This window comes from Tauraco erythrolophus, chromosome 4 (assembly GCF_009769465.1).
Source record: "Tauraco erythrolophus isolate bTauEry1 chromosome 4, bTauEry1.pri, whole genome shotgun sequence".
In the NCBI taxonomy this organism is placed as follows: Eukaryota; Metazoa; Chordata; class Aves; order Musophagiformes; family Musophagidae; genus Tauraco; species Tauraco erythrolophus.
In genome coordinates, this window is record NC_141468.1 from 60,405,492 (window position 1) to 60,428,336 (window position 22,845).

Sequence of the window (22,845 nt, forward strand, 5' to 3'; positions counted from 1 at the left end):
AAGGAACAGAAGGGATGCCATCCAGTGGGACCTTGACAGGCTTGAGAGGTGGGCCTGTGTGAACCTCATGAAGTTCAACAAGGCCAAGTGCAAGGTCCCGCACATGGGTCAGGGCAATCCCAAGCACAAGTACAGACTGGGCGGAGAATGGATTGAGAGCAGCTCTCAGGAGGAGGACTTCAGGGTGTTAGCTGATGAGAAGCTCAACATGAGCCAGCAATGTGCACTTGCAGCCCAGAAAGCCAACCGTATCCTGGGCTGCATCCAAGGAAATGTGGCCAGCAGGTCGAGGGAGGGGATTCTGCCCCTCTACTCTGCTCTCGTGAGACACCACCTGGAGTACTGCATTTAGCTCTGGAGTCCCCAACATAAGAAGGATATGGAGCTGTTGGAGTGGGTCCAGACGAGGGCCATGAAGATGATCTGAGGGCTAGAGTTCCTCTGCTATAAAGACAGGCTGAGAGAGTTGAGGTTGTTCAGCCTGGAGAAGAGAAGGCACCAGGGAGACCTTCTAGCAGTCTTCCAGTACCTAAAGGGGGCCTACAAGAAAGCTGGAGAGGGACTTTTTGCAAGGTCATGCAGTGATAGGACAAGGGGCAATGGCTTTAAACTGAAAGAGGGTAGATTTTCATTAGATATAAGGAAGAAATTCTTCCTTCTGAGGGTGGCGAGGCACTGGAACAGGTTGCCCGGGAGAACCTGTGGATGCCCCTTCCCTGGAAGTGTTCAAGGCCAGGTTAGATGGGGCTTTGAGCAACCTGATCTAGTGGAAGGCGTCCTTGCCTATAGCAGGGGGTTGGAACTAGATGATCTTGAAGGTCCCTTCCACCCAAACCATTCCATGATTCTGTGATTCTAAGCGTCACTACAGGCAGCATTAAAGCTGCAAACAGCCATATGGGGCACAGGAGCAAGCTCAAGCCCTGCTCCCCTGGGCTGTGGGTCACCAACTCCTGTCTGCTGCCTTTCCACAGGGAGGGAGGGAAGCAAGCAGTATCCAGCTCACAGCCTGAAAGTGACTCTGCTCTCAAACCAGAATTGAGAGCAGCTGGGGGACTTCCACCATGCTCCCTGTGGGCTCATGGGAGTGGGGAAATCATCATGGCAAGGCTCTGGGTGACTGGGGGATGAATTACAGGATTGTGGGGCAGGATTAGAGCTGGAAATGGCCCCTCGCAGGCAGGAATTGGTTCCTCCGCAGTCAGGGAAGAAAGGGCATTTCTTGGGTCAAAAGGCAGGACAGTATCAGGAAAGAACTCTTTATTTCCCATAAATACAGCAGATTCTTCGCGCCGGGCGTTTTGTTTTAAATCTTTTTGTTTGTTTTCTTCCATTTACAATTTTGCACTGAAAATATATACAAGTCTGTTCAAGAACCAAACAAGATCTGCAAAGAAAAACCCCCTACAAAACCCTGAAGAGAGACCAGAAAGGGAAGTAAGACACAGCAGCACCCTAGCATGAAGACCTTGCTTCCCCCTCTCAGCTCTATCACTCACTGCACCCATCTCTGAGACACCTCACCTTCGCTGCCCCCAAGCCAAACGCATGAGGCACCCCACTTGCCTTTCTCCTCCTACTTCTGGCAAGCCAATGCAGGGCACAGCTCACCCCTGCGTTTAAGATCAGGCCCTGTTAAAACCAGCTTAGGGACGAGAAGCAGCTCCTGTCATCTCAAGTCCCATGGGGACGAGGATCGCTCCAGACATGCCACCCCCCTGGTCTCCTCCGTGCCTGCAGATCCTCGCTCTTGTGTCACAGTGATCAGGCAGCTGGGGAAAACCCCCTCCCTGGGGCAGGGGGCCAGGCTGCTCACGGCTGCGGGTGAAGGTGCGCAAGGCACAGCTGTACCCCCCCCCCGGTACCCCCCCTCCCAGTGCAGAGCTGGGCTCCCAGTATAGAGCTTACTGGTGCTGCCTGGTGATGGTCTGAGCTCCACTCTCAACTCCACTCACCCCATCACCTACCCCACCGCAAGAAGACAATGAAGAGCTGAGAGTAGGTCCCCTGCCCCACCATGCTCTCCAGCCCAGCTGAGGGGAGCAAACCCATGTGATGCTTCCTCTCCCTGTTGGGCAGGAGACTCAGCACACCCCAGCACACCCCTCTCAGGGCTGGCACACAGGATAAAGTCCAGCAGCAGTCTCCAAAGCTCACTGTGATAGATATAGCATGTGGGAAGTGTGTGGGCTTCCTCGCTGCTCGGGTTCAGTGCTCAGGAGCCCAGGAGCTTCAGCTGGAGGGGATGGGGAGGCACAGAGCAAGCCCTTCCCAGACCCTGGGCTCCCACCCCTGGGCCCATCTCCCAACAGCTCTGCCAGCACCTGGAAGGAGGCAGACAGGGGATGATCACTCCCCCCTGATCCCCTTCCCCAAAACAAGGGCAGCTGCCTGCTCTCTGGTGCCGGAGAGATACCCAGCCTCTGTCCAGCCTTGCTCTGCACAAGCTCCAGTGTGATCCCATCAGACAGGGGAACCACTGGGGCCCAGCTCCAAGGAGGGGGCAAGGGGGACAAGAGGGAGCACCACAGAGCATAAAGCAGCTGAAGGGCTGGGAAGCCCGGAGGGGACAGACAAGGAAAAGAATCTTCCTTTGCTAAGCCTTGCCCCAGGCTGAGGCTGTTAAGCTCCCCATCCTTGTTTCCCACTATACCTAGGGGGAAAGCAGGGTTAGAAGAGAAGCTGGACAGACTGGGGAGGGAGCGACACCTTCGGAAGAGCAGGGAAGGCAACTGTTCACCCACACGAAGCTTTTCACTCCACTCCTAGTCTTGTGGGATGAACATGTCCTGGCGTCTCCATTGTCCTCCTGGAGGCACGCTCCCTCTGGCCCTCACCCGGCCGTCTGGAGAACAGAGCGTGAGTAGCAGCCCCCCACCCACCCTCCCCATCTCCTCAGGCTGCTCCAGCCCCACAGGTCTGGCTTCCCAAGGACTCTGCAGAGTAGTGCCTGCAATGTGTGGCCCTAGAGGTTTCCCCAGGACTCCGGTGGGGGAAACTGGTCCACATCCCCCATTTCATTGTAGGTTTGTTCTCCCATGGTGAAGGTCAGCTTGTACCGTAGCCTCACTTTCTCCTGGAGACAGGGGAGAAAGGATAGGCAGTCAGAAGGAGGGGAAAAAAGTCATGAGGTACAAAGCATTCAGGTCTCTAGGAAAGTGCAGGGAGCAGACAGAATAGGGACAGGGTAAGCAGGCTTTGCCCAGGCAGCAAGACCAGCCTGCTCATGCCTCAGGGATGGTGCTCTCACCTTCTGTGGGTTTGCGAGCAGCAGGACTTGTGTGATGGCACTGGGGTGGACAATGGGGTTGAACGCTGGCAGCTCCGTGCCTGAGGGAGGCTGTAGCTTCACCTTCATCACCTAGGGAGAGATAAGAACATCCCACATTCCTGAGAGGGACTCAGCAGCCAGAGCACTGCTCCCGTATTTGGGGAGCTTCCACTGCCTAGTCAAAGAGAAAAACATTGTGTGGGTTCCTGCTAATCTGAAGGCAACAACTCGCTTTCAGCCTGATAGAGCTCTCCACCCACCCTGCCTCGCTCAGTCTGGGGACCTCAGCCCCAGCAGCCACCTTACCTTGGGGACGGCAGACTGAAAGACAATGTTACGGATGGGCTGCGGGGCCGTGCTAAGCATGGAGACCACCACCACAAGCACATCGGGCCTCTCAGGCAGGGCATCCTTGGCGAAGTGGAAGAGGACACGGAAGCCGTGCTGATCATACACTGTCACAGGAAGGATGCTGCCTGTGGGAAAGGCAGGGACAGGCAGCAATCAGCCAGGAGGGAACTGGCCTTGCAGCAACCTTTCCTCATCACTCAAGCTCCACACAAGTGACAGAGATACCACTCGTCCTCAACCTCTACAAAATTCAACAAGCAAGAAGTTTTCTCACTTTCTTCCCTTCTGTATGAGCATGGTTTGTTCCACCTTCTTCATACCCTGCCCAGTTGTTTCTTCCCTGATTTGTCTGGCTCCCTTCCAAACAGTCCACCCCCTCTAAGCTTGCCCCACTCTTTGCTCCAGCTCACTGGGTTTGATTGACTCCAGAGGCACAGTGATGTTGGCCAGCGAGATCTCCTGGGGCAGCGCGGCAGCAGGAGGCTGTGGTGGGACTGCAGTACTCCCTGCTGGTGTAGTGGCCGCTTTTGGAAGTGTAGCAGGGGCAGGCAGCTCTGAGGTCAGGGGCAGCGTGGGGTTAGGGGAAACACTCTGGAGCACAGGCAGAATACTGGGATTGTGGGCCGTGCTGACAGAGCTGCTCCTGTTCTGGAGATCCCTCAGAGTGAGCCGGGGAGGTGGCTGCTGCTTCTCCCTGTAGGGAGAGAGAGCAAGGAGTGGAACAGGGCACTGAAATGTCTGTGTCCAGCACCCCAGAAACAGAAAGGATGGGGAGAGGTGCAAGATTGTCCTTCCCCTGCTTACCATCGCACTTGTTGGGATTCTGGAGGCAGAGACTGTTGCAGCAGAGTCTTGCCCAGGAGGTCCAAGTCATCCAGGCCACTGGTGAAAGGAGAAGGTTTGGGGGAGGATGCACCAGCATCTGCTTTGACTGGTGGCGTTGCCATGATAGGGGTGATACTGAGCTCGTTGCTATCTGACGACTGTAGAAAGAGTACACAGGAGAGCCCCTCACAATCAGGGTGGCGTATCAGCACCAACCGTCAGACCTGGGATGCTTCCCTGTCTGCTCCATTGTTGCTTCCACCACCCTCTCCACCTTCTGTCCTGGTTCCCGGCACATTACCTGGAAGCTGTTCCAGCCACTGCTATCACCAGCCTGGCCAGGATGCGGCACTGGGTCATTCAGGCCTGTCAGAGGTAAAAGCAAACATGAAGCTTTAGCTGCCAAGTGGTTAAGTGCATTAAACGAGGCTTGAATAAGGCACCTGTAACTGAGATCCCTCTGGTCAGACAAGGTGCAGAAGGAGCAGGGCAGAATCACCAATATGGTCTCAGTCTCTGGCCCTTATCCTTGCATGGGAGAGTGTAGCAAGTGTTTTTTTTTCTGCCCAGAGATCCTCATTTACAGTCTAATTCCTAATGGAATTGGCAGAGAAGTGAATACAACTGGGCTGATGAGCCCCACTTGAACCTGCATCTGGGTGACCACATTGTCTACTTCATGCTGTTGTACTCAAAGCACCTATCTTAGGAAACAGACACTTTTCTTTGGAAAGGTCGTAGTCCAGAGCCTTTTAGGACTAGCACCTCACAACTTCCATGTGAAAAGTTCTGGAAGTCCTATGTGTCTGCTGTCAGCTTGTGACTTCGACTGCAAGGAGTAAACATGAGGAGCTAGGGGTGATCCACCCTTGTGATCCCATCTGGGGATGGCCATTGCATCATCCTTGATTTACCTGCCAGGTCAGTTTTCTGAGAGCAAATCAGAGGGCATGTCCCTGCAGGCTCTCTCTGACTAGTTGGGAAAACACCATGGGAGTGAAGTTCAGAATCATAGCAAGGTCTTTCCTTCTTTCTCCCTCACACTAAACGAAGGCCACCTCTTGGTCTTTCATTATTCACCTCTCCAAGAGCTCTCCCTTATTCATGCTCTTGCCACAAGGAGAGCCATCCAAGCAGACTGTCCAGTCAAGGAGAGAAGATCTTTTGCTCTGTATCTCTCACCTAAGGACATGAGTTCATCATCCAGCAGGGAGACAGAGCCAGTTTGGTCAGGCACTGGGGCTGCTGAGCCACCTGAAAGGGTGAGCAAGGCTGGGTAGGAAGGGCCTGTTGCCGGAAGATCCAGGCCCGACAGATCCAGAAGCGCTGAGGTGCTGCCTGTAAAGAAGGGAAAGAACAAGCTGAGAGACAGAAACCTTATCCAGTGTGCTGAGGCCAGTTCCCAACCTTCCTCACACCTGGCAGAGGGAACTCTCCCTCTGCTCTCTCTTCCAGTTCCCTCTCTTCATGCATCAGTCATCTCATCTCACCAGCCCCACTCTGACCTCCTGCAGGTTTCACCTTTTCGCTTCTCTCAATCTTCTCTCACACTGCAGGAAACCAGCAATAGTGTCCCTCTGCTTGACCTTCCTGTCCCCATTCCCCAAGTGCCCTCACCTCGAAGGGGACCAGCCACTGTCTCCCCATTGATCTCTTCTCCCCGCACAAGCTGCTTGTAGAGATTGATCACCTGTGTCAGATTGTCATTGGCTTGCAGGATCTCCGCTGAAATGGAATAGGTGGAAAGTAAGTTTGAAAATCGTGAAGGAAAAAAAAAAAAGTGACTTTTATACCCCAAATCTGTCTATTCCTTCAAAGCAAGGCCCAAAGAGTGGACAGCAGCCCACCGCAGGTAACATGCTTGTGACTGTTGCTGCAAACTACCAGGGTACATTGACGCCTCCATGGCAGTCTCAGCGGGACAAGCTCAAGCATTGTCCCTACGGTGAAGTGGAGGAAGCCTGTAACACTGCTGATTGTGGCCACGTGCTCCCGCTTAGTGCCAAGCCATAGACTAACCAACCTACAGCGAGTAGCTGCTGCAAACAGAGTGGCAGCTGCTGACAGATGCCATACCATGGGCAGCCCAAGCACAGGCTCCCTGAAACAAGATGGAGTGAGAAGACAGAATGAGAAAGGCCAGATATGCTTACCCAGAGCTTCATCATTGTCTTCTGTGTCACTGGCGAGCCGGAAAAGCATGGGCCTCATACGCTCACAGCGCTGATACAGCTCCTAAGGGAGAGGAGAAAGTGGTGCTGAGGCAAGAAGCAGGATGCTCAGCTGGGGATGCAAAATCAGTAGGAGGAACTTGAGGGGATAAGGGTCAGCCACCTCTGCTAAGCTCAGGGAGGATGCTGGGATGGCTTTTCCTCACCTTCATTAGGTCCTCATTGCTCTCCGTTGTCTCCCCCCTACTGTAGTTTGTCACCATCTCTGTGAGCAGCTTCACGTTGTTGTTCACCTCCTCGATGGCGTTCACCCTCTTGGAGATCTTCTCCATGCGCTTCTGGTCCTGCAGGGGAAGCACATGGGGAAGCATGTCCTTACTCTTGTCTGCAACTTGGGAAGGAAGGCTGGGCCAGCCAACACATCAACTCCCTCGACTAAGGCACAGTAAAACTGTCCTCAAAACAGCTCCCACAACAGTGGAAAACTCCAGATCATCTCTGGGCCCGCACTTGTGAAACAGGGATGGAATTATCACAGATCTACTGCTGCAGCAGGGCTTGGGCCACAGAAAGTGCCCAGAGCCATTCCTCCAAGTAGCTAAGGGATGGCAGAAGTCACACAAGGACTCTTCAGCAGCTGCTGCAAAATTTTGGGCAGAAGCTCCATATGTCTGCATGAGGACAGAGAGCCACTGCTCCCTTGGTGCCCACCACCACCACCCAGACCACGATCCCCCAGCTGCCCTCCTCTCCAGCCGCACCTCCTGAACCATCTCCTTGATGAGCTTGTTGGCAGCCCGGAGGTCCTCAGGATGGGAGCTTTTCAAGAGACGAGCCAGTATCTACAAAAGCAAAGAGGTACCTTTGAGCCCAAGCCAAGGGGTGGCAGCCAGAGTCCTCTTGCAACACTGGACCCAGTAGTTACCCCGCCTAAACCCGTATCTGGCACAGGCAGCAGACAATGCCAGCCGTTAGAAAGTGCAGCCACAAGAGCCTGCGGGTCATCAGAGACCAGAGAGAGAAGTACAACTGGTCTTCCTTTTCTCGTTGTGGTTCTGGTTATGTAAGACAGGTCTTTCCCTGAGGATCCCCCTGCACTCAGAACCTGTTCCTGCCTGCCTATTACGGGCCATGGAGACCCTGGAGCACCAGCAGCACTTGTACTGAGAAAGACTGAAAGTCTGGTTCAAATTGCCATGGGATTGTAGTGGACTCCTGCTCAAACATCTTCATATGCCTTGTCACAGGTGCAACTGGTGAGGAGGGAGAGCTCCCACTTTCTCTCCCCTTCTGTAGTCAGCGAACAGTCCCACTGGCCACCTACAAATCCTCATTTGCACACGGTGACCCTTGGAGGCAATATATCCCCTGCAGCAAACCGGCATCGCGCTTCTGCTGCAGAAGCAGACCCAGAGGAGCCTAATACTTGCTTAAATGTATCATCACTGATAAAGCAGAGGTTTGCCTGAGTGGTGACACAATTCTGATGGAAAGGCAATATAGGATGGGTCCAGGAAGGTATAAGTAGTTGGGCAATATGCAGATTGCAGGGCTGGGAGTGTCGAAGAGATAACGGCAGCAGCATCTGAGGCTGGGATTTAAACCTCATGGCCAGATAACTCAGAAGCCTTGAGACTGCACAGCACGAAACCTCCCAGACCCTGCTGGGCTAATGTCAGCGCTTCGCCCTTTGCACCATCCTGCAGCTAAGAGGTCCAAAGGTCAAACAGTCCCACATTCCCCACTTCTGGCTGTTTCCTTTGTCATGATTTCAGAGCAGGCCCTCAGCACTCCTGTGATGCATCTTCTGAAGCACAGCACATGGAGCAGGAGCCTTGACCCTTTCTGGATCTCCACCCCAGGAGGACAAGATCCTGGAGCGGGGAAGACGTTGCCGCTGTCCCTCTCCTTGCACAGAGCCCTTACCTTGGATTTCTCTTCATCATCAAAGATTATGTTCTTGGGCCGAGGGGGAGGAGGCGGAAAAGGAGTGTCGTCAGGCAGTTTTGGGTCACATTTCACGATCCCTGCAGTAGAAGCCAATGAAGAGGTCAGGAGGCCTCACCCACTGGGGATGGCACTGCCACCTAGGTCATTTCTTCCCTAATGGACCACCAAACCAATCTGGGACAGTGGGGGTTTGGGTCTGCTCCCACTACCCACGATCCTGGATTGTGTTTTCATGCAGGAGCTGTGCCCTACTCTGCACCAGTATCCTCTTAGGAAAATCCAACACTGACTGCCAAAGCACTTGCAGTCCTCCAGCCCCAGCCCCTTCCAATGCCCCATCCATCTCCTGCAGCAGAAGCAAGCAGATGTCCCCTCCAAACCATCAAACAACTCGGACCATCGTCAACTCCCTCTGTCCAGCTAGGAGCCCCAAGGCACCCACTTCTTCACCTGCCCCTGCCCCAGGCAGACTGATGGACGTGCTGGCTCTGGGCACAGGAAAGGGAGAGTCTGTTTCAGATTCTGCCCAGACAAAAAAGGACAGAGGGAAAACCATCCATCCACCTTCCCCTTCCAGAGCACTGCATCTGACCTTGTTTCTTCAGCATCTGGTAGGCCTCTGAGATCTTCACCTCATGAGGCAGCCCTAATGTCCAGCTGTACATGAGCTCCAGGATCTTTGACTTCACTTTTTCTGGGGTCCGGCTGCCAAGATACTAGAGGAAGAGAGAATAAGTGGCTTGAAGCTGATCTGAGCCGTTACAAGACTGGCCTGTTCCTCTCCTCCCCTCCCCCAGGAGAAGCGAGACCGTTCCCAACGGCACAAGGAGGAGGAAAGAGGAAGCAAGCAGGAAAGCTCACGAGGCCCTTGCAACACGTCCTATGCCACGCTTGGTTTTCACCACAGGAAACACAAGAGGTAGGAGCACCAGCAGCCCCCCTGCAACATGCAGGAACAGGTGGGAAGGCTCAGGCACGTCTGTGTCGCCTTACAAAGGAAAGGGTACTGCTTATAGAAGCTGCTCGGCAAGGCAGCCCTTAAAGAACGAGGAGACAGCAAGGCTGGGAGGGCAAGGACGGTGGGTAATGGTCCCTGGGGCAGCCCCCTCTCTCAGGGGTGCTTTCTAGCAGAAGTGCCTGGCACACTTTAGAGCTAGGTGAGCCCCAGATAACCAGCACCCAGTGGTGAGATGTCCAAACGTTACAGCTCTCCCCCTGCCATACAATCATCCTTCATCCTTCTCCCATGGGTCTACTGGGGGCACTGGCAGTGGAAACAGTGCATGTGCTGCCAGTGGCTTAAAACAGAGAACATTCCCTATGGTGCCTAGCAAGAGGACTTTAGGCTGCTGCTGTCACTGTCCCTGGCTATTCATCATCACAGATCACAAGCTGTGACTGGCAAGCAAAGGTTTTCCTTAGTCATATTTAGTTCATGTTCCCTTAACTCCATTTTTGCTGGTGTTAACTGCCTTTACTGATTAGGTGTGCACACACAGCTTGTTCTGCTGCAGGAACAGCAGCATCAGCAGAGGAGCACGTAATGACTTGGTGCTTCAGATGGACTCACCAGAGCACCACTGACCAGGCCTGGGCTTGCCCTCTGAGAGTGTCTCAACCAGGTTGGGACACCCCAGAGAGACATGGTCACGATGTCAAAGCTGAGGGAGGTTCCTGAGCACATACAGTGCAGACAGGGCCCAACAGAGACGCAGAGAAGCTAATTCCAGGCACGCAGATGAGCTCAGTAGTCTCACGAGCGCTGGTTGCATCATGTCTAGCCAGTCCTTAGCTTTCTGCATCAAGAATCAGCTGGGAGCAGAGGAGTGAAAGCTCACCTTCCCACTGGAAAACTCACGAGGCAACAACGACTAAATCTCCTACTAGCACTGTCCTGTTTCCCCCACATCCCAGTGGGTGTTTGACCTTTCTGCTCAGCCACTACTTCTTCCCAAACCTCTCCTGCCACCAGGCTTCGGTCCCCTCCAACACAATGCCCCGAGACTCACCTTGGGTGACACCACTTTGATGAGCTCATTGAGGAAGCGGAACTTGCCCACCTCGTCGTGGAAGCGTTTGCCGCAGCTCTTCATGCAGGACTCCAGCACCTGGGGAGAGGGGCCAGGTGAGACCCAGCACAGGGTTAGCAGCAGGCTCAGGAGGGAGTAGCTTCCTCTTTCTCCCCCCTCGTCAGGCAGGGAGCCTGTGGCTATCCTTACAGAAGCATGGAGGGACACTGCCTTTCCCTCCCAGGTGGCCAATCACCATCCCAAAGGGAAGCAGGAAGATTTTCCTCTTCAGAATCAGTCTTTGCAGAGATGGCTCAACAACCCATGGAAAGGGATACCCTTAAGAGAGCTCACAATCTGGAGTGGATCTACAATGTGATTAAGGGAATAAAAAGCATCCTATCAACTTCAACCAGCTATGACCCTTTCTAGGAACAAGACCTTTGCTACCAGTCACTCCTCCTCTCTTGTGGAACCACCTTCAGCTCCTCCACACCCAGGGGCCCAGGAGCTCCAGGGCTTTCTCAGAGGGAGTTCAAAGCTTCCCATGCTCCTCCAGTCAAACTGGAGCAACCCCATGCCCTGGCCCTCCATCTAGTTCTACCAGCCTGCAGATGCCCTTACCGTGAGGGCCTGGATAGCTTCCCATTCCTGCGGAGACTGGATCTTGTGGGCAAGAAGTCGGGTAGCAAGCGGAGGTCTGGAAAGAGTGAGGGGGGGAAAAAAGCTAGCCAGTTATTGATGAAAAGTACCTGTGTGGTACCTGCATTTCTATCTGGGAATCCAGAGTTGAAGTGCATGTTGCAAGTTTAAGGCACTGATACGGCACTAAAACTGTGTGGGAACCTTCTGCTAGGGGACCAGGACCCTCCACCCACCCCCACTTTGAGGAGCTTTGTGCCTATTCAGCTCTCAGGACAACCCCACTGAATCTTACTAGGTGGACAATCATAACCCAGGCCTGTGACCCAGAGCAGCCCAGGGAAAGGGAGAAGCACTTACCCCTCTAGCTCCTTATTGAGCTGCTCACAGAAAGCATTGATACCATCCCAGTCCAGGTCCTTGTTCAGAGGGTTTGTCGCTTTGTCTGTGGGAGGGATAAGGGGATGGTGAGAAAGTCTCCCCAGGCAACTACCCTGTGGAGGTGAGGGGAGACAGTGCTCCTGCTCCCTCCCTGCCAGCTCCGGCAGGTGCATCGGTGGAGGATGGCGTGGAAGGAGAAACAGGCTCGTCTCCGCTTGCACAGGCCCTGCGCACAAACTCTCTCACCACCGCCTCCCCGCCAGCAGCACACACTGACCCACCGTCGCCGCACCGACCCCTGCCAACACGCTCCGTGCCCCGCGCTCAGCTGCAGGGTCTTATCGGTACGGCCACGGCCACCCGCCCCTCACGCGTGGCCCCAACGCCCCCCTTTGCCCGGAGCCTCCCCCTCCACACACGGGCAGGCCCGCCCTGACGCCTCACTTCGTGCGACCCTCAGCCCCTTCCCAGCGCGCTCCTAGAGGGCCGCCCCGTTCTCCCACACCCCAGGGCCCCCCGTACACCGGCTCCCCGCCCCGCTTCCCCCTCCCTGTCCCCCGTCAGCGGCGGTCGGGGCTCCGCCGGCGGCGCGGCCAGGCCGGGCTGGGCCGTGCCAGGGGGACAGGAGGGGCGGTCCCGGCCGCACTCACTGATGCGCGCCTCCAGCGTCTCGGGCTCCATGGCGGAGGGTCCTGCCCGCCGGCTCCTCAGCGGGGCAGCGCCGCGCCGCCGCCCACCCGCCCGGCCCGGCGCCGCCGAGCCATCGAGAGCGCACCGAACCGTCTAGAGTGCCGCTCCGACGGCCTCACCATAGAGTGCCGGAAGTCGGCGGCGCACAGCGCCGCCCCACTCCTAGCGCGCCCCCTGCCGAACCACGCTTTGGCGCACTACAGAGTTCACCGCACAGAGAAAGACGCGAGATGCGAACGGAAGCGGAAAGCCTCCAGGAGCATGATACGGACAATGAGCGAGAGTGGGGCGAGCCAGAGCACAGGAAACGAGCTGCTGCCTGGAAACGAGCCAACCTAACCGTTCCCGGAAGAACCCTTGTGCTGGCAGGTGAAGCCACTTCCGGTCCAGAGAACAGACACTTCCGCCTCGCCGGGGAGCGGCGTGTCCTTTAAAAGGACACGAGCCTGCGGGCTGCCACGCATGCGCGGTGCGCGCCCGCCCGGCCCCAAGCGGGGCGGGATTGGATTGGATTGGATTGGATTGGATTGGATTGGATGGTGGCGGGGTGGCGGCCGCTGTGGTGGCGGGACCCGGCGCCTTCCCGTTGGCCTTCATGGCTCCGCGGGCGGCATCTCGATGGGTGGGCGGTTTAGGAGGCGTTACAAATGCCCGTGAGCGACCCCTGTGCTCCGCTCGGAGCCGTCGTTCCGCAGTTTCCGTCGTGTGCGGGCAGGGCCGGGCCAGGCCTTCTCCCGCCGGGCCGAACAGCTGAGGCGGGGAGGCTGGTGAAGCCTGGAGCCCTGGAAATAATAGAGGGCTCCAGGAATTTAAACTCCGTTTGTCCGCTTTGTCCCTGTGGCTCGGGTAATCCAGGCGAGCCCTAACTGTGTCACTTAATAGCACTTGTTTTCTCTGTGGTCCAGTGGCCTTGGAAGGAACAGCGTGTCTGTGTCCCTGTGGTGATTTATTGTTTCTAGTGTTTTTTGTTTTTTTTCTTCTTTTTAAATAATGCTGGTGAAAGGAGCCAGCTTGATGACCTTTGGGAGCATAGGCCTCCACCTGTTAGAACAAGTCCCCAGTTTGCCTCATCAGCACTGGTGCTCCAAGCTGCCTGCTGGGGCTGGCCCTGCTGGAGCCTCGGCAGTAAAAGTGCGATACGGTCTGTTCAGCCTGAAAGCCTCTAATCCTGGAGACAGACGTCTGAGTCAGAGAGGTCTGACTTGCATTGGGTTATTCATTTACAGTGCTAATCCCGCAGATGGCAGGCGAGGGAACTACCCTGATGTCACACCTAATGTCTTTTCCTTATGGATAGCCATTGTTTTGGGGGGGATTTTTTCGCCATTAAAAAGTACTTTTTGGCACTTGATTGTAGTTTTTTTTTTTTTAACTGTTACTGCATTGCATCACAAAGTCTTTTTTAACTGCTTTTCATAGAAAATTGCCATATCCTTCCCTCTGCTGTGTTCAGGCACGTTTTACATGAGTTATTTTAGTCTTATGAATCAGCCTTGGCTGTCACTACTACCTCTTTGATTTTTCTGCGAATCTTTAAGTCACCTTTAGGAGACCGAGGCCTAGATATTCCTCTTCTAGGTCAGGTATGATCTGTGTAGAAGGCATGCATCTCTTCTCTCCAACCCACAAAGCGATGCCTCTGAAGGAGTGGTTTTTCAGCATGGTGCTTCACAGCCCCCTCTTGCTCAGGTTTAGATCCCTCTGAGTTTCAAGGTTGTTTATTTTTCTCTCTTTGGCAACACCCAGTGGTTAGCAAGTCTGGGATGAAAGGAAGGCTGCACCTCTTCTCGGGTGGTTGCAAACAATGGCAAGTGAACTCATACATAACAGTCATGTCAGCAGCGGCCTTCCAAACCTTGCTTTTATTTCTCACAGATTTAGGAATCTCTTTCCCCTTTGGTTACATCTGCTTTCTGCGTAACGAGGATCCTAAGCGCCACAAAGAAAGAGATCAGAGCCTGAATTTTGCTGCCTGTAACAGTGGTTAGATGACGTGTGAGGAAAAAACCTTCTCCTGTCCCTCAATTTATTTTTACCGGCAGCTGGAATCCCAAACTAAGTTCGGATGGTGCGAGACGCTCCATGTTGTAATTCACAGTACTGGAACTATAATTAGCTCGTAGCCAGTTGTAGAGGAAAGTGATTATGCACAAGCGGGAGGCCTGGGTAGTTGGCGTGCCTGCGAAAGGAGAGCTTGTGCTGGCAGAGGGGTGGGGGATCCCAGGTTTGTCAGGCCCTGCAGAGGGCAGCAGCAGGCAGGAGAGCTCCTGCCTGATCGACCTGGGCTCAGCGAATGCTCTTGCTGCCCGTGTAGTCATGGTGGATCACAAAATAGGCAAAGTCCTCCTCAGTGCAGCAGGGAAGGCGGCCTTGCCGGAGCGGCTGGGTGGCCTGGGAGAGGGGTTTTCCACTCACCGGGCTGTCTTTGGCCAGCCAGAACCACCCCGTCACCCTCACTCTGTCCCGACGTTTGTTTGGTTTCTCTGCCTTGTGTGTTTCTGCCAACCTTGTGATGTTTTTCAGATGCACTTGTGTGCGACAGCGAGAGCTTTTGCATGCTTCCTGCTGGGTTGTCAGCTCTTGCCCGTGACATGAGGTTCCCTTTCCCCTGCCACATTCCTCTTTCCTTGGCAAGGCCTTCTGCCGGAGACCTTTCACTTTCCTGAAGCTCTGTACTGCGGTCTTTTGTTCCCTTTTCTTGTTTTCCTGCTCTGGCTGACTGCAGCAGCCAGTTCCTGGGTTTTTGGCTTAGTTTTACCTCTGCTATTTTCTCTTGGAATGGGGCTGGCGGCACCTCTCCTGACATCACCTCGGACCACGCACCTCTTATGCAATCTACTGGATTTGCAGCTCTGCTCTTCCCTGACCTTGACTAGTCTCCTTCCTTTTGCAATGCTTCTAAGCACCTTTCCCAGCAGAGAGTTGCAATTAAAGAGGCAAGTATAGAGTTGCATACTTCTCTAGAGGGAGAACAGGTTTGAGCTCCTTTAATCTAATAGGAAATGTCGTCTTCTCTTTCTTGTGCAGCACTTTCTTGTGGTATGCTGTCATCCACTAGGATTGCTCCCTTCCATTTCTTTCAGCATTTCCCTTTTTGCTATGTGAAGACCTGTCCCTGGTGATCAAAGGCATCCTTCTACAACTACGGGAGCAGAATGAGGAAACAGGATGCTGGGTAAGGGATCAGCAAACCTGCTGGTTACATCTCTGCAATTAAACATGTCTCAGAGCAAGACTCGAGGAAATGCATATCTATGTTCATTGCCTCAGTTTTCCTTGGTTGTTAGCATGGGGATAATTGCACTTGCTTCCTTTGGGGAATTGCCTTGACCTCTGTATACTGAATTTCCTTTCCACATGGATTCTGTCATTAGAGCAACTGGCTCAGCAAGACAAGCAAGTGAGAGAAGCAAATACCAGAGTTAGAGGTGAGCCGTGCAGCTTGCTGCTTCCTTGTGTTAAAGCTTTCCTCCCAGACTGGGCAACTCAAGGGGTGTCTTGATCTATCGACCGAGTGGGCCACAGTGCCCTCCTGGCCAATGTAGGGAGTTGCAGTGCCTCGTTTTCCCTGGGGAAGGCTCAGCTGGAATGCTGTTGCCGATAGCCTCTTCCCAAGATGCTCTGAGAACATGGGAACGCTCTTGCTGCTGAGGACCAGTATCGACCGCAGGCAAAGATGAAAGAAAACTGACAGGACAGAAGCCCGAGTCATGGCTGTGGCTTGGGGGTGGATAGGTTACGCATCTGGGTAAGCCAAAAACGAAACAGGGAGAGGAAGACCTGCCAGGCTAGAGAGTGCTGCTTAGATTTATGGGGCTGAAGCGAGCATCGGAGGCCCCAAGCCCACAAGGGGGAGCCTCGGTGAAGTCATCCGCCGCGCTGCTGGTGGGATCAGCTCCAGACTGGAACAGATCCGCTGCCGGTACAGTGCACTTGAGATTCAGGTGTTGAGAGGCACTTGAAAAGGTGAACAGATTCACCCGTTCTCGCTGTGGCCCTGGCTTGCTGCGTTATCGCTAGCAGGTGGAAGAGACATCATTAGAAAGCACAAGTATTGGGGAAAAAATGGTTTAAGAGCCTGGATTTTGCTGAGATACAGTTTAGCTCTGAAGAACGTTAGGAGGGAGAAGGCGAAAAATCCTATCGCAAAGGCATTTTTCACGGGTATCCAAGCATGATCTGAGCTCAGATCAGCAGCATGAAACTAGGCATCCTGAAGCAAATCAGGGAGCCCAGCTGCAGCAAATCCCCAAGCCTGGATGATGAATACATCCCTGCATTGCGGCGACGGTGAAGTGTGACTTAGTGAAGTGTTTGCCGGGGATGTTTAGCGTAGCAGCCGCCCAGGGAGCCCAGAGACGCAGCCGTGTGCAGCCTCTCTTTTACAACACGGCACAGGGAGGAGGCATTCCTGCTGCGGGGTGCCCTGGAGCTGAATGCATGTGCTCTCGGCTGTGCAGCTGGCTCAGGTTTGGCAGCTGGTGAGCTTGGATAGATGTTTTATGGCCCGGGCTTGAAAATCCCCCATTGCCAGTGATCCTACTTTGGCTGTAGCTGCCTCAGGTTCCCTTGGAAACTTCAGCGCTGCGTTAAGTCCAGGCTGTGAAATGGCAGGAGGAGGCAGCCTGACGGCTCTCTCCCTCCAGCCTGGCTGCTCGGCCTCTGCCGCTTGGCACCGCAGCCAGCTTCAGCCGCGCTTTTGGCAGCGGTGAGGAGCAGCAGGGCGGAGTGAACCCAGTGCTGGGGCATGGTGGATGTGGGGTTAGGAATAAAATTAAAACTGCGACCCAGGAGGTGGTGGAGGAGGAGGGAGACGCAGAGTCTGCATACGCAGATCTCCCGAGGGCGGACCTGGCCTTTTGTAGGCTCCTTTCTGGTCCCTCTGGCTTCATCTGTATCAGTAAACGCAACAGGAGCAGGGCCAGGCCCGAGCGCTGCCTTGGGATTGATGGCTGACGCCGTGCAGTTGTTAGCACCCTTCCCAGTGGGGTTTTGGGCTGTGCCAGCTAGCTGTGCTGTGCCGCAGCACCCAGGCATGGCTGGGGGACAGAGCAGGCTGGGGACTGTTTTCAACACAGCCCTGGTGTTACCAAGGGTTTAACCCCACGGATGGGAGCTGTGCCCTGCTCCTTGCTTTTGGGGTCAAGAGCGAAACAGCTACACCCTGTAAGCCCAGGTCCCTCTGAAGGCAGGCTTTTGAAGTGCAATCCTCTGCAGCCTGCATATTTACCCCCTAATTTTCTACCTTTTTCCTCTCTGAAGATGGGGAAATGTCACGCAGCAGGTTGTAGGTGAGGGTGTGGGGTGGGATCGTGTGCGCCAGACTGAAACTGGGAAACGCTCTGTCTGCTGGGCATGGTTGAATACAGGGTTGTGACTCAGTGTCCTACACCACCCTGTGCTATGGATCACTGGCTGCACTTGACCTTACTGGCTTGCTCCTGCCTTGTGGGGTGGGAAAGATGCTATGAGGAGATGTTGCCTGAGTGCATGATGTCATGGGGGTGTGGGGTCCAGCTCCTGGATGCAGGGGATCACACAGGCCTGGGCGTGCAGATGCATTGAATTCGCCCTTCTGGCTCTCCTGCCTCAGGCAGGCAGAGCGAGGAGCCCACTGTGTTGCCCACAGAGCGCACTATTCTGCAAGGGCTTCCCGTGCACGTACACCTCTGTCCTGTTTCCCCTGCCGCTCCAAACTACATGAGGTTTGGGGACTCACGTGGGGAGCAGAATGAGGGCAGATCTTGTATATCCCCCATTTAATGTGCTGCTGGCAGACGAGTCCCCCAGCCAGGAGAAGGATCAGGTGCCCACCTCTGGAGGCATCCGAACAGCCTCTGCCTTGTCTCTGCCCCGGGGATCTGTGTTCGAGGGACATGCTGCCGTTCCCTTCAGCCCAGCTGGCGTTTTGGAGGTAAATGTCCATGTTTTGAGTCTCACCGCAACCATGTTGCACCTTTACTATCCCTATTTGCAGCCCAAGTCCCTCTTCTCTGTGCAGAAGGAGGAGACGCTCCCAGAAGAGGATGCTCCTCTTTCCACCTCTCTCCTTGCACAGAGCAACAGTGTTGCAGCATGGCTTAACTAGCAGGCTATGAGACCTTGTCCCTCCAGCGATCCTCTAGCTCTCTGCTGCTCCTGCACCTGGCCAGTTGCTTGCTGATGTCCAGAGCAGACATTAGGCACTCTTCAGCTCATCCCGAGCCGGGTCCCTGGGGAACTGTGTCTCTACTGGAGCTGTTCAGGAAAGATTCCCACCCCTTTCCTAATGAGACTGAGCGAGTAATAGAGATTGTTCCTCAGGGATGGCGTTGTGAGGAGTGCTACGTGCACTTTCAGGACCAGAGAGCAGGTCTCCACTAGCTTTTCCCTGCTGTTGTGCAGCAGACATTGATGCGTGTCCCATCTTGACAGAAGAGATAAGCTATCTGCCTGCCTGATGGGAACTTGCCTGGCAGTTGCAGCCGCTGATCCTCCTTGCATTGTTCTTATCAGATCTTCTGGCTTGGCAAGTCTGTCTGTTTCGGGGTGACTGGCAATGTGTTTGGGGCTATTCAGCCTGGGATATGATAAGATTTGTCTGGTGTGAGTCGTGTTCAAAGCATTTAGTGTGTAATACCCTTTTCCCCTCTCAGGAGCAAGCATTCTCCATCCAGGAATCTGACTGCAATTAAAGCCGGGTGTCTGCTTCACTACTGGGGGTGGTCTCCAGGAGAGCAGCGTGAAGAAACCAGGAGGCAGCAAGAGAGACACAGCCAGGTTCTGGCTCAGGTGTGCTGCCAGTGGTGGAGAAAATGACAGCAGAAAGAGGTGTAAACTGGACGGAAGGGAAAGAGAGTCAGAGAGAGCCAACAGTGTAGCATGACCGCTTGGAACCTTAAGTAAACATCCACTGTGGTCAAGTGAGGGCTTGTGTACTACTGGCTCCGTGGGATGGGTCAGAAACAGGAGTAGAGGCTCACAGGAGCAGTGCAGCGGAGAGACTGGATGCCTGTATGGGACTGGTCAGCAAAACTGGGTGTCCTCAGATGCACGGTGCATCCTTTAGTGCCCAGTATAGTGCTGGAAAGGGAGATGAGGTGTCCCAGCAGTGTGAAGCAGCTGCAAGCAGCTGTCACCCCATTCCCTGTGATACCATGCAGAGATGAAACATCTCTGGGCAGTGCTGTGACCCGGCAGGCTCAGGCACTGGCTTCGAAAGATCCTTCACCCCAGTGGCAACCCTAAGCAAGGCTGTAGCTGTAGCTCCTCACTGGGAAGCAGGGAAAAAGTAATTTAGCACTCCTTGTGCCCAGGAGTTGGGACCTCCTCTGCTCTTTAGTTGTCCCTGAAGCTCTTGCAGCAGGTCAGGCTCAGCTCTTTTCCCTGTGGCTCGCTCTGAAGGTCCATGGGTTCATGTATTTCTGGTGCTCTTCTCTCTGGAAGGGGGAGGAGGAGAACAGGGAGAGGTGGTTGTATGGGCCTGGTCTTTTCTTAGGTCTCCTTCAGATGCCTGCAGTTCCCTCTTGAGATGCCCGTTTCCTGCACCAAGTCAGTCATTTTGGGGTTTGGGTTTTCTTTTTTTTTTTGGCAGCTTTTCTTTCCCATTTCCATCTCGTTTGGTTTTTACCATTTCATTTTGCAGGGCCATCAAAGGGAGTTTGTTCAAGCTGATTTTGAAGCAACAGATAGTTTTGACTTGACAACCCCTTCCTCTGCAGACCTCAGCAAGGGCCTTAGATCCAGGGATCCAGGGTGGGTCAGCCCTGCAGACCCTCTCAAAGCAGATGGGTGATAAGGTGGCTTGCTGCTTCCCAGCAGAGATGAAGAGTCCTTGGCTTTAGTTACACAAGCATGGGAGAACAGACCTTTTTTTTTTTTTGGCTTCCCTTCCTTCCAGCCCATGAACTGTTAATTCTTGTGGCTTTTTGAAACTTGCTATTTCTCCCTTAGCATTTTTTTCTTTTTTTTTTCCTTTCCAGTGGATGAGCCACCCTTGGCATTGCGCCTTGTGCGTGTGACTCAGACGGATTCTGCTTGTCTGAAGGATTCTTGCAAGTCCTCAGAGTTGTCCAACCCGCCTGGGCTCAGCAGCACTGGAGCCCGTGAGAAACGCGTTCCAAGGGAGTCACGCAGTGTCAGCAGCCTTGTTCTCCCTGTCGGGATGAACCACTGTGCACGGGGACTCAGCAGTCACTCTCGCTGCATGCCCTTGCTCTCCTGTGGGGTTGAATCTGGGATGGCTGCTCGGAGCTCAATGGAAGGAAGTCCCCATGGACCTTTTGTGTATGGCGCAACGCTGCGTTTCTCTTTTGCTTATTCGAGTTCCAGCCAGCTAGCCTCATGCTGTCTTTGCTGTGGGAAATGGTCCCCTTGAAGTCAGAGGAGTTGGGCTTGGGGCATCTTGGAAGTCCCCTGGCTTCCACTGTTGGAAGGCATCTGTTCATTGAATGCCTCTGGTTTTTGGACTTAACTGGATCCACCCAAGGGCTAATTTTTTCAGAGACACTGAATGCCTCAGTACCTCCTACTGATAATAGATGGTGTGGTGAGAGATCAGCATCTCTGATACTCCAGCTGCACTAGCCAGGGGACCCCAGCTTCCTTTTAGCTTCTTGCACAGGTTTGCAAAGCTACCTTTTTTTTTTTTTTTTTTTTCCTAAATCTGGCCATGGAAGCTTCAGGATGAGAATCCAAACCAGAAGAGTTGGTTTCAGATGTAAACTTGGTCATCTGTGCCTCAGTTTCCCCATGTGCAAGATGGGCTGCCATCCTCCTTACTCAATGGTAAGATAAAGCTGTTGGTGATCTTAATCTTTTAGTGCAAGATGCAAGTGGAGCATAAGACCTCACAAAGCTGATCCTTTGTGGAGAGATCTTTGGAAGATCCTTTTTCCCAGCATGTCCCCTGACTTCCCTTCCCTGTCCTCTGCTGGTTTGGTTCATACTCCTGACCTCAGGGAAGCTGAGGACCCATAAGACGTGACTCATCTGGCTGCTTGGGTCAATGAAACGGCCCTAATGCCTTATGAACCCGCTTCCTTGCACAAGAACCACCTTCCTCCCTTCCCCATGTACAACTCATATCACACACAAATATTGCCACAGACTTCAGAGCTGCCTGAAGAAATGCCCCCTGCGAGGGTATAAGGACGTAACTCAGCCATGGGGATGGAAACCATCAGAGTGCATTTGAGTTCCCCATGGAGATGGGAGGTGCCGCTCACTGTGGCACCACCGCCTTTCTGATAGGGTAGGGAGAGAGATGGAGTCTGAGGCTACACCCCTCCTCTGTGCTTTTGATCTGCTCCACTGCTTCGTGCAGGTTCTCTCCTTCACTGCTGCCCCTAGCCCTGAAGAAAGGTGGTTTTTTTTCCACATTTTAGCTCTTCAGCTAGCTTTGACCTTCCTCCTCCTTATTTCTCACATCCTAAGGAAGAGAAATTGCACCCTACAGCTGAAGAATGGTGATGTTGGTGGAAAGCCTACCAGATGCTGATGGTCTCACGCCTTGCCCCTAGGTTCAGAGCATGGATGCTACTTCCATACTTCCAACAGGGGCTCCAGATGTCACACTGTTAGGGAGTTGGGGCATGAGGGGTGACAGGAGATTCACGTCCCGTCCTTTCTTCTTTCTGATTTTAGTTGATCCAAATGAGGAGACTCCAATGTCTTCTCTAGAGGAGCCGTCCCACTCTGGTTAACCTCTTAGGCAGGACATTAGTGCTCATAGGCACCAGTTTCCTTGTCCTTATCATTGCCTTGGCTTTTCCTGCATCTCCTGGACAATCATCTCTTGTACACGCCCTCCAGATCCACAGACCTGCTCATCCAGTCTCCTGCTTACCTCAGTGTTTGGCTGAGGTAAGTAACTACTTTTTGTTCTCTCAGTCTTCCTCCGTTAGGAAGCTGGCTGGCTTTCGGAGCTTAGGGATCAGTTGGGTGAAGGTTGCAGCACTATCTGCGGAGAGGCAAACCGACATCTCTCAGCTAAAGGGGAAACTGGTCCTGACAAACCTATCTGGGAATTCTTGTGACTGGCAGGTGGAGGACTGAGCAGCTCCATCAGGAGGTGATGGAAGCCTCCTCTTGGTCCTCTCTTGAGCCCTGGCCTCTGAAAATCCAGGGCTCAGCTTCTTGAAATCCACCTCACAGCCCTCTAAGGCAGGGGCATTCCTTGGCACACTTCAAAAAAGGGGGAAACTGAGGCAGAAATGTGGCTTAATCACAACTGCTGGGTGGAACCACAACCAGGGCTCAGATGAGGTCAGAGAACATGGTTTAAATCAGGTCACTGCTCAATATTTATTGTGTGGAGTTTTTCTTTTTCTTTACTCCCGCACTGAAATCTTTCCCCAGAGGCTATTCAAGGAAATAAATAGCCAGTGGAAAGGGACAATAGCTTGCTGTGGAGTACAAATTATATGAAGCAGTAGGAAATAATAGCAGAGTGAGCAGCTGCTACTCTGAGAAAGAATGCACAGTCGCTCTCTCCAGCTCCCTTTGCCTTGAGCAGAGGCCGATGCTGGCCGATGGCACAGGCTCCCTGGTGCTTTGAGTGCAAAATGGGACAAAT

At 53.8% G+C, this 22,845-nt stretch overlaps 1 protein-coding gene across 5 annotated transcripts; it reads right to left on the reverse strand.

Annotated features, from left to right (window-relative positions):
* Positions 1-2,891: 2,891 nt before the first annotated feature.
* On the reverse strand, positions 2,892-12,289 carry GGA1 (golgi associated, gamma adaptin ear containing, ARF binding protein 1). 5 transcript variants are annotated; one of them, XM_086611085.1, is made up of 18 exons: positions 12,251-12,289; positions 11,580-11,664; positions 11,202-11,277; positions 10,578-10,676; positions 9,161-9,284; positions 8,545-8,645; positions 7,380-7,460; positions 6,825-6,962; positions 6,601-6,682; positions 6,065-6,172; positions 5,630-5,785; positions 4,749-4,813; positions 4,435-4,605; positions 4,200-4,312; positions 4,033-4,115; positions 3,578-3,747; positions 3,251-3,361; positions 2,892-3,076 (listed from the first exon to the last, which is right to left on the reverse strand). In XM_086611085.1, exons 1-18 carry the CDS (start codon positions 12,279-12,281, stop codon positions 2,966-2,968), a joined length of 1,905 nt encoding a protein of 634 aa, XP_086467211.1. In that variant the 5' UTR covers positions 12,282-12,289; the 3' UTR covers positions 2,892-2,965. The 5 variants fall into 5 exon arrangements, 4 of the variants coding, with proteins under 4 accessions (XP_086467211.1, XP_086467210.1, XP_086467209.1 ...); XM_086611084.1 differs by having other exon boundaries at positions 4,200-4,316; positions 4,427-4,605; XM_086611083.1 differs by having other exon boundaries at positions 4,033-4,316; positions 4,427-4,605.
* Positions 12,290-22,845: the final 10,556 nt, after the last annotated feature.